This window comes from Solanum pennellii, chromosome 10, assembly GCF_001406875.1.
Source record: "Solanum pennellii chromosome 10, SPENNV200".
In the NCBI taxonomy this organism is placed as follows: domain Eukaryota; kingdom Viridiplantae; phylum Streptophyta; class Magnoliopsida; order Solanales; family Solanaceae; genus Solanum; species Solanum pennellii.
Genome location: NC_028646.1, coordinates 76,507 through 87,115, shown reverse-complemented (window position 1 = coordinate 87,115; position 10,609 = coordinate 76,507). Strand labels below are relative to the sequence as shown.

Below are 10,609 nucleotides of genomic sequence, written 5' to 3'. Positions count from 1 at the left end.
CTGTGCAACTTATGCTAGGTTCCCTATATAACTAGTTCACATAATACTTTTTGTTACAAGGAGCTGAATTTGTAACAAGGTCATATATATATACACTGTACTAACATTATAAAGATAAGTGTGCAAAAACCAACAAACGGATAATGGTTACTTCGGATTAAGTCCAGGAAATACTAAAATCAAGGAGTTTGATTTTAAGAAAGAACTTTACTTTATGTAGAATTTTAAATCAAGAGAGTTTTGAGTTGAGGTGGAGTTTGAAGTGAAAGAATAACTCTCTAAAGAGTTGTGCTTGAGAGTCACTCAGAACAAGGTGTGCACTCACAGAGCAAAAACCAATTGGCTTCGCCAATGTTGTTTGACTATTGAAGGAACACATTGAAGAATCAGGTCCTAATGCAACTACAAGTTTTAGCGTTCATGTGTTCATGGAGTTGTAATATTAATGCAATCTTAATTCTTGTGTGTTATTGGATTATAATCTTCAAGTTGGGATAACTTAAAGATTTGAGGACATATATCTTGAGAGGTTTGTGAGTTGTTAAGAATTAGAGTTCATAATTTTGTATATTACATAGATTCATAATGTCTTGTTGAAAGGCTCATTGTGGATTAGAAAAGTTGTGGTTAAATGTTGTAGATGTACATGTGATTTTTATGACTTTTGTGAGCTGGATATTTTTACATAAAAATAATGTAGTGTTTATACTATCTTGTTAAAGCACATTAGCCAAGATACTAGTTAATGGGACTATAAGTAGCGTCACGAAATTCTTTTGGTGGAATTCGGTTTAGAATTAATAGAAGTTTAGCATTAATAGGATTATTTAGAGTAACAAGAGAATCATTCAAAATGGTAAACATCACTTACTTAGGAAGCTAAAAAAACAATTAAAGTAGGTATCTTTCCATCTAGAAAGTGATTGAAAAACAAATCTAGTAATGTTAGGTGCAACAACTTTGAATCATCACAAAGAAAAAGTGGACTGAAAAAGAATAATCATAAAGGAGATTTCATGATTTGATATATACATATATATACATACATATTTATTTTATTTTATTTTTTGTTATACCAAACAAAGATTTTATTTATTTATTGTTTTTAAAATGAAGAAAAATCTCTAGTTGAAGACTCTTTCTTGCAAATTTCAACAAGTAACTTATCAAGGTAAAAAAAATAACACATGTAATGTATCTTCATATGTCATCATTAAATAGAAGGGGTTAGTTAGAATTTAGTAATACATTCAAAAAAAAAACTCACCCATTCAATGTATCTTCATATATTAATGTGGTCATATTATCTTTGAACATATTAAACAATATAATAGAAAAATAAAATTTGTAAATGTCGATATTCTACTTCAAGTAGACAATTACATTGTTTGTATTCACAATTTTGATAAAGTAATGAGAAGTAAATTAATAGAATACAATAGGAATTTGTATATCCATCGTTAAAAGTCAAGAGATAAAACAAACTTTTATGTATTTAATTATCTTAGAGTCAATTAACTAATTGTATGTTAATATGATGGTTAGGTGAAGAAAACATGTTATAGTAATATTATATGAGGAAAATATGAAGAAAATGACTGAATTCTCTTGTTCAGTAAAGCAGACAGCAAATCACATGTTAAGTGGCCTACTCTCCATTTTTTTTAGTGGACCTTGTGCTTCACTAACTTATATTTTTTTTACCAAAAGCAATAATTTTTAATCCAAACAGTAAACACAAAAAGAAACACATACCACCAACTCACATATACAGGAAGTAACTGTGCACAATGGAAGAAGGAAAAGGAGCGATCCACTGCTACTTCGCGATGTTATTATTAGAATTTTCAGATTGAACTGAATATACTGCTTTCAAGTCATGAACGTGAGATAAAAAAATAATATTAGGCAGATAGAGAGAGTGATATATACTTCATTGATCTCTTTAATCAGTAACAAAAAAGAATAAAACATTTCTATATTTAATAACAAATTAATTTTTAAATATATCAGAACAGATAGAATGCCACTATGCAATTGAAAAAGAACAAAAAACGAATGAAAAGCAGACGCATTACTAATATTCCCACCAAGAAATCAATTATGACCAATCTTTGACAAAACAACAATTCTTGGTTTGATGTTTATAAAAGGGTACTCTAACCCCATTATACATCATCTTGAGGCCTAACAAAACACTCCAAGCAGCAAAAATAACATTTTCTTGTTCATCTCTAAGTTCTTTTTAGCTATGGGATCGACAGCAAATATCCAGTTACCAACACAATCGGAAAACGAAGAGCGTAATTGCACGTACGCCATGCAACTACTCTCATCGTCAGTGCTTCCCTTCGTTTTGCACTCAACTATCCAATTGGATGTTTTTGAGATACTCGCAAAAGATAAAGCCGCCACTAAACTATCTGCTTTAGAAATTGTGTCTCACATGCCTAACTGTAAGAACCCTGATGCCGCTACCATGCTAGACCGGATGCTTTATGTCCTAGCTAGTTATTCTTTACTCGATTGTACTGTTGTTGAAGAGGGAAATGGGGTGACCGAAAGGCGCTATGGTCTGTCACGAGTGGGGAAATTTTTTGTACGTGATGAAGATGGTGCATCCATGGGACCATTGTTGGCTTTGCTTCAAGATAAAGCATTCATTAACAGCTGGTCAGTTTTCTCTTTTTACTGCAGCAATCTTTCTTTTTAACCAAACTTTTATCATGTCAATTGTATGTGGTCATCCTAGTATAACCTAACAAATTGAGTATATATTAGAGATTTTCTCACAATATATGTGAGTCAGAGTCAGGTGGATATATCATGCAAAGTTGAAGACCCTTTTTTGATCCCTTCATTATATTCTTAATATACAAAACATGTATCTTTGCTGGCTATTATATTAGGGCGGCCCAAATAGATAATTATTCCTATATATTACTTCATGAAGGAATCTCAGAATATTAATGCTTTCCTGTCGAACCATCCGGTATCCAAAACTCACTAGGCCGACCAATTCAAATCCATGATGCATAGGACCTATTACAGAGTGAATGAGTCTATTTCCTAGCTCGAATCAAAGATTTCTGATCAAGTGTGAAGTGATGTGATCATGAGACTAATGGAATTTGTAAGTTAATTACAATTATCATGTTAACAAATACATCAACTGGTTCAAGTTAGCATATAAATTGCTAAGAGAATACTTTTGCATGAGCCTATGTCCACTCAACTGCCAAAGATCAAGGGTACACTGTAATTTCGAGAAATTATTGGATAGTTAGGGTACGTATGTTATCAGACTCATACTCGTGAAATTACACTGAATATATTGTTATTAATGCTGGATACTTGGGAATTAATTGCTTCCAGATGAGACTGAGGCGTAATTATAGTAGTTGTATTTCTGACTCTCTCTATCTAATTTAAATTACAGGTTTGAACTAAAAGATGCAGTACTTGAAGGTGGAGTTCCATTTGACAGGGTGCATGGTGTACATGCATTTGAATATCCAAAATTGGACCCAAAGTTCAATGATGTTTTCAACCAGGCAATGATCAACCACACAACTGTTGTCATGAAAAGAATACTTGAAAATTACAAAGGTTTTGAGAATCTCAAAACTTTGGTTGATGTTGGAGGTGGTCTTGGAGTTAATCTCAAGATGATTACATCTAAATACCCCACAATTAAGGGCACTAATTTTGATTTGCCTCATGTTGTTCAACATGCAACTTCCTATCCTGGTACCTTAATTCTTGTTTTATTGTTCAATTTGATACTTTGTTTCAATGTTAGAGATTTAAATTACAATTCATTGGATTGTTTTGTTTGCAAACAAGTTATGCAGAGATTATAATACGAGGTTTAAAATAATAACGAGATTCTTTGATCGCAGGGGTGGATCATGTTGGGGGAGATATGTTTGAAAGTGTTCCACAAGGAGATGCTATTTTTATGAAGGTAATGTCCAAATCTTTAGCAGAGGCAATATGTATGTACTGTGCATATATTTGGCTTACATGTCGAAAGTCTTCTTTAATTTTTAGATTTTGTGTTCAGTCAAACAAACTTTATTTTGTTCCTCACATAACCGATGCGAGTTATGTAACGCTTCTTTTTGTTTCACAAATTAGCGGACCTAAATTCAATACTTCTGGGTTCACAAACTTTGGGTTGACCAATTTATGAAATAAAAAAGAAGTCGCGCACAACTTGTGTCAGCTGGAACTTAACTACTTGCATAGTCTTGCATTCCTGTTCTTCACCAATAGTATCTATAACCTATGATTAATAAGGACATTCTGTGTTTATTGATGAAAAGTGGATCCTTCATGACTGGAGTGATGGTCACTGCCTCAAATTGCTGAAGAACTGCCATAAGGCTCTACCGGACAACGGAAAGGTGATTGTTGTGGAGGCCAATCTACCAGTGAAACCTGATACTGATACCACAGTGGTTGGAGTTTCACAATGTGATTTGATCATGATGGCTCAGAATCCGGGAGGCAAAGAGCGTTCTGAACAGGAGTTTCGGGCATTGGCAAGTGAAGCTGGATTCAAAGGTGTTAACCTAATATGTTGTGTCTGTAATTTTTGGGTCATGGAATTTTACAAGTAGATTTCCACAACCTACTTCGCTCTTATGATTATGTACTTTCGTGGCACTCTGGGACTGGAATTTATAAATTAGCCCAGCTTGAATGTTTGACGTTGATTCCTAATAATATTTATATTACTACTTGTTTGTTTCTCTAGTTTGAGAGGATGTCATTGTAACTTCTGTCTTAATAATATTTATATATTCCTCTGTTCCATTTGATATGATGCCTTCCTTTTTAGTTTTCAGCAAAAGAATGAACCCAAACATACGTAACCCGTCCAATCCGCCCAGAATTTTAAGGGTTGGGCTCAAAATAATTTGAATTGGGTTCAATCTCAACCCATTCAAGCAAGAAAATTCTCAATTGAGCCCAATTCAATCTCCAATTTCAACCCGTTTTAAATTTTTTTATTAAGATATGTTCCTATATTGAAAGTATGAGTTATTATATATTTAACATCTCTCGGGATTTATCTATCAATTTGTTATTTTTTTAACAAAAAATTCTTGAGTCGAAATTCAAATTGTGATTATAAAAGTTATATATCAATATGTTAAATTATTGTGATTAATCGGGTCAAATTGGGCAGGTCAAAGACCAAACCCGTTTTTTAGCCCATTTGAGCCCAACCCATTTGAACCCAAAGTAAACTTGGGCGGGTCGAGACCCAACCCAATTTCTATTCAACCCATTGTAATATTTTAAATTTCAACCCAACCCGCCCATTTGACACCCCTAATTATTATTTTTATTTTCATATTTCCTTTTTCAAACTGCTTTGGGATGCTTTAGGAAACCACACTTTGTCTCTACGAAGTAGGAATAAGGTTTATGTACAATCTACCCTACCCAGACTACACTTGTGAAATTACGTTATTGTTGGGTTCTAGACTCTAATCTTTTCAAGTTACTAGGAGTAACTTGTACAAATTCAATCAACTTTTGTAACAATCATGGAATTTGAGCCAAAGATACTGGCTTTAGCCGAGCCCATACCTCCCTAGTCCCTCCACCCCTACTAGGATGAGGCATTGCCTCTTCACGATTTGGATGTATAGCTATTGGACTATATAACCATAGTCCATAGTAACATGTTTTATTGCACAAGTTCTTTTAAGCCATTGAATTAGCAAAGATATGGATTTACTTGAAAGCATTTGATATACATTAACTTCCAACTGCTAACGAGAACATATTGAAGGTGAGGAAATGAAAAGACAATATACAGATAAGCACATATATAGACATAGTTCAGTTGGTTTTATTCTGTTAGAATAAAAAGACAAAAGATCGAAGCAGAGTTTACATTTTGAAGAGCAAAGCTGCAAGATTGCTCAACTGAAATCTATTTTGACCATGTCTCTGCAGCAGCATCGGACTATGTTTCCATTTAGCTGCTCCCAAGAATATCCTTGTATAATTCCTTGATTTTTGCTATCAAAGCTTCTCTGTTAGCAGCAAAAGGTAATAAGAAGAGAGGTAAGCTAGGATGAACACACAAAGGTATGAATAATAAACTTAACTTCCACTAGTTCATATACAAAGGAACGGAAATAACCTGTCAGGTTTGAAGATCAAGTTCTTGTAGGCAAACCACTGCAGAGGAAGGGAAGATCCCCCAAAAACGTGTAAATGAAGTCAAGATAACATGGTAATCGATTATATAGTTCAAAGTTTAACCAAACAAGCATTGATGAAGCCTGATGCTAATGCCTATGCAATATGGTTCAAAGAAAGGATTTAACTTAAGTATAACGTTTATTTTTTACCCTATCAGTGTAATTATTGGTTATAGCATTCAGGTTACAACATACAGAGTAGTGGTTAAGAGTGAAAATATTTCAACTTACACCGGTGTAACCAATTCCTACAAGCTCAAGAACACCAGGAATCAAAGGAAGCCTGTCAATTGCCTGCCACAATTAAGCAAGTCCCTTTGTCAAGTTTGTTATAGTTTGCAACACCTGAACAAAAATGGAACTAAAAAAAGTCTTAAGGTAGCAATTAGTAGCAGTACCGAGATCACTCCAGTGGAGCTCCAAAGAAGAATAAATGCAGCAACGCCCAATGAACTGACTGCGTACTTATCATCAACTTTGTCCCACTAAAAGAAGAAATCAGATAGGTATCAATATTCAGGAGGAGAAAATCAAGAAACAAGTGAAGTTGAAAAAGCAAGTAGTATGTATTATGTTCTTACAACTTCTTGAATCTTTTGGACAAGCTCTGATGGTAGCTCAGTGGTTGCCGTTTCAGCTGTGGCATCTGCAGTGGCAACTTCTCCAGTTGATGTAGCCATTGCGGCCACATTCCTTGCAATCTTTCTACCTGCATCACAGCACATCCGCATCAAGGAAATTACAAAGGTAACCTTAAGGCAATGAGTGAGTGGAGTAGCCAACATTCACTAACAAAAGACACTACTAACTTTTTAGTATACACTACAAGTTACTTCCTCCAATCCAATGTATACATTCTTTCTGAATGCTTGATCCAGTATGTTTGTTACAACTTTTACAATTTCAAACTATATTTCTAACTTTTGTTATTAATTGTCCTATAAACAAAACATTTTAAACTATGTTTTCAATAACAGAGAAGCTACTTCCTTTAGGTCTCACAGAGGCAGTTCAACAAGCACTATAAGGTCTCACATTCAAATGCTAGTGCAGGTAAAAATAATAGGTGATTTCTATCCATGTTTTTCCAAAGCAGAGCAACCAATAAGTGCTAGTCCTAAAGTTAGTCGAGGCTACTCCGAATGTGCTATAAGGTGAAGGAAATAAAGGATTATTTGGGTGACCTGATAAAATTTATACAGTCAATCAAGCACAGGTGACAGGACCCAAAACATGAAATTTGAGATTATTTAGTTCAAGTACTATAATTCCGGGATAATTTAGTCGAGGGTTATAATGTTACTTACAGTAAGCAGTGGTTCTGGCAGCACGGCTTTGAACGGCCGGCCGCGGCGGAAGGGTTGGTAGTGTCACACATTGCGACGATGCCACGGCAGCAGACTGACGAGTTGTCTTGCCGTCGACGAGGGTCGATGAAGAAGAGAGAGAAAGTGAAGGGGTAGTTGTTGAGGCCATTAGCTTCTCACTTAATTGAAAATCAAAAACTCACCAAAAATAAAATAAACAAGATTTCTTTTCCTGATGAGTAATGAGTACCAAATAAATGGCTAATTTTTGAATTTTAAGAAGAATATATTATATTTTTTTCTGAAAAATTAAAATTTGGGATATTTTGAAAAATATTTAGTGAAATGTAAGATATCTTGGAGGTCTCAAAAGTAATAAGAACCACCCATTTATGCCTTTCTGGAATGAACCCTATCATCATCTGCTTTGGATAGGGAATTTATGGTGCTATTTCATTGGACATTTGGGTTTTCTTAAATGTAGTACTTGTTTGATATTATTTATTTCTGTTTGGATTTTTTTTTTTTTTTAAAAAAAGATAGTGAAATTTTGCTTGCTTAATTACGAGACGTAGTTTGTACAGATTATAATAGTGAAGGTGCATTAGTGTGTATACAAGATCTATGTAATAGAATATGATATATTTGTGTGAACTACACAACACTATATTCATGTATATTCGTACGTATAAAATATTTATGTAGCAAAATATATTATATTCACAAGTATAATAATAGTAAAATACATTGTATTTTTATGTATAATAAGTATATCTGCACATATACAATATTGAAAAAACTACATAATTAAGCATATTTCACTATCATGTATACTTTTAAAATATTATGTATCTTATTACTAATTATGAGTTTCTTACGTATCTCACACTCAAATACAAATATTTATGCTACCAAATACATAATAGAGAGAGAGAAGCGAGCAACATTAGAAAAGAGTGGCGAGCGAAGTTCATGTGTATCCAGATTTAAATACATAATATATGTATTTATATATATCTAGAGTGATACACATTATATTTAATATCCTAGACAAGTGACAAGCAAAATAAAAGAGAGTCGGTGGAGGAAAGTGAAATTTGTGTTTCATTGTTTTATTTACAGGAACCACAAGAAAACGTCTATCTATTTTTTAAAGTAAAAGTTCGAATTTGAATCCATTTTTTAAGATTTTAATAATGAAATCTATAATATTTTTAAAACTATATATTTACACCAACTATTTGTTACAATTTTACTTGTAAAAATACACAAATTCTTCATTACAGGAGTGTTGAAAAAGAAACAAACTAGCCCTAACAACATTCCAACATTTTTCAAGCATAATAATATTATTTTTTATTAAAGCTCACTTCAATTTGTATAAGGAGAAGAAGATGCATTAATTGAAATTTTGTTTACAAAATAAAGTTGAGGTGGAATGAGAACATACAAGTATATATATATATGATTACAACATGTTTGATATAAGGAGAAACAAATCTCCAAGTTCATAGTAGACTTTTAAAAGAGGTTCATAAATGAAGTTGACAATCTGAAGAACCAAGCAAAGGAACTTGACCCATAAATCCCTTTTTGTAGCCAACCAACATGTCACATTTTACATAAACTTGATAGTGTTTCGTCTTTACAATTCCAGCTTTATATCTCATTTTCCCCATTAGAACTAGTCTCAATCCCACAACTCCATAAACTTCATCTATCAGTAATCCATTTGCTACTTCCACCGACACAGGTACCGATGCACCTCTTATCAACGGCGATAATATCACCGTGCTTTTTGTTTTCTGAAATTAATTAATTAAATAAATTACGAGCCAAAATTAATGTATTCGAAGAGTGAGTAAATTATGTATCAAAGTCAGTCAAATTTTCTTTATTTTACCTGAAATAAAGGTGGAAGCAGACCTGGAGGTGTAATTGCTTGACCCTTGTAGTAAACAATAGCTGAAAATTGGTCATAATCCAATCGAACTCTCCTATTTGGATTTCTTGCCAACACTGTGAATTGCATGCTGGTTGACATGTAAGGAGGGGATGTTACATTTAAATCATATATGGCAGCATCAACTAGACTGAAATTTGGTTTGTGGGGTCTATAAACTAGCCATAGTATGAGCACAACAAGGCCAGCCAAGATGACTAAAATGAACAACAAAGTGCACAAAGTTTTGGCTGGACTTCTTCTACTTGGATCAGTAGAGGATATTGCTATAGGAGAAGGTTTTTGAGGATAACCAACACTTGCATTTGGAATCTTTTGTTGGTCATAATCACTCATTTTGTCTACAAATTACAAGTAGCTTGCCTCTGTTTGACCTGTATATAAGTTTTACATATCGAAAAAGAAAGTGAATTCCAATTGATATAAGCACTAACTAGTAGATGAAGATTTTTTTTTTTAAAAAAAAAACTCACTCCAAAACTTCTTCTAGCTAATCTTGTATACTTGTCTTAATTTTCTTTGCTTTTGCTCCAAACATCAAGTCATAAGTGGATATTGACCTGTATATAAAGTTAGATAGATGAAAAGAAAAAAGAAAAAGACCTCATTAATGTAACCACAAGGAAATTATAAGAGATCGAGGCTTACCTGATGAACCAACCTTACATGAACAATAAAATGATCAAATGTAATTAAAACCAACAAGTAGATTTGTGTTTGAATTGTTAAGTGAGTGATAGTGGTGAGAAAAGGTGGAATAAAAAGATAGAATCTATGAAAGAAAAATTAAAAGAGAAGGGAATTAGGTTCTCTCTTTGCTGGTTGTTTTCGATGCAAATTCTATTGTTTTTTGTTACTTTAGCTTAGGAAGAAGATTCTTGACGAGTAGCTGCCGACTAATATGTAATTTTTTGTGTTATGTGTAACGGTGGAGTCTTATGATGTGATGACACCTAGAAAATGGAATTGCTCACCATTTTTGCTACTTAATTAGTTTCATGACATTTGGTTTTGGAGTTGCCGTGGACCAATTTGATAGTTTTGCTACTAAATCATCAATTTTGTAAGTTCAACTGTTTAATGATACAACGAAGATAGATTCAATCGTATAC

At 33.3% G+C, this 10,609-nt stretch overlaps 3 protein-coding genes across 4 annotated transcripts; 1 reads left to right on the top strand and 2 right to left on the bottom strand.

Annotated features, from left to right (window-relative positions):
- Positions 1 to 1,989: 1,989 nt before the first annotated feature.
- Positions 1,990 to 4,826, top strand: LOC107002798 (caffeic acid 3-O-methyltransferase-like). Its single transcript, XM_015200965.1, has 4 exons — positions 1,990 to 2,673; positions 3,440 to 3,750; positions 3,903 to 3,967; positions 4,329 to 4,826. The coding sequence occupies exons 1-4, from the start codon at positions 2,252 to 2,254 to the stop codon at positions 4,623 to 4,625; spliced, it is 1,095 nt and encodes a 364-aa protein (XP_015056451.1). The 5' UTR covers positions 1,990 to 2,251; the 3' UTR covers positions 4,626 to 4,826.
- Positions 4,827 to 5,750: 924 nt separating this feature from the next.
- On the bottom strand, positions 5,751 to 7,925 carry LOC107002583 (protein CURVATURE THYLAKOID 1B, chloroplastic). The gene is made up of 6 exons (XM_015200653.1): positions 7,535 to 7,925; positions 6,809 to 6,936; positions 6,626 to 6,712; positions 6,459 to 6,521; positions 6,167 to 6,204; positions 5,751 to 6,056 (listed from the first exon to the last, which is right to left on the bottom strand). The coding sequence occupies exons 1-6, from the start codon at positions 7,701 to 7,703 to the stop codon at positions 5,999 to 6,001; spliced, it is 543 nt and encodes a 180-aa protein (XP_015056139.1). The 5' UTR covers positions 7,704 to 7,925; the 3' UTR covers positions 5,751 to 5,998.
- A 990-nt stretch (positions 7,926 to 8,915) lies between these two features.
- LOC107032421 (NDR1/HIN1-like protein 1) lies at positions 8,916 to 10,415 on the bottom strand. 2 transcript variants are annotated; one of them, XM_015234024.2, is made up of 4 exons: positions 10,146 to 10,415; positions 9,971 to 10,057; positions 9,438 to 9,871; positions 8,916 to 9,339 (listed from the first exon to the last, which is right to left on the bottom strand). In XM_015234024.2, exons 3-4 carry the CDS (start codon positions 9,831 to 9,833, stop codon positions 9,067 to 9,069), a joined length of 669 nt encoding a protein of 222 aa, XP_015089510.1. In that variant the 5' UTR covers positions 9,834 to 9,871; positions 9,971 to 10,057; positions 10,146 to 10,415; the 3' UTR covers positions 8,916 to 9,066. The 2 variants fall into 2 exon arrangements, with proteins under 2 accessions (XP_015089510.1, XP_015089511.1); XM_015234025.1 differs by lacking the exon at positions 10,146 to 10,415 and having other exon boundaries at positions 9,971 to 10,139.
- Between the last annotated feature and the right edge of the window lie 194 nt (positions 10,416 to 10,609).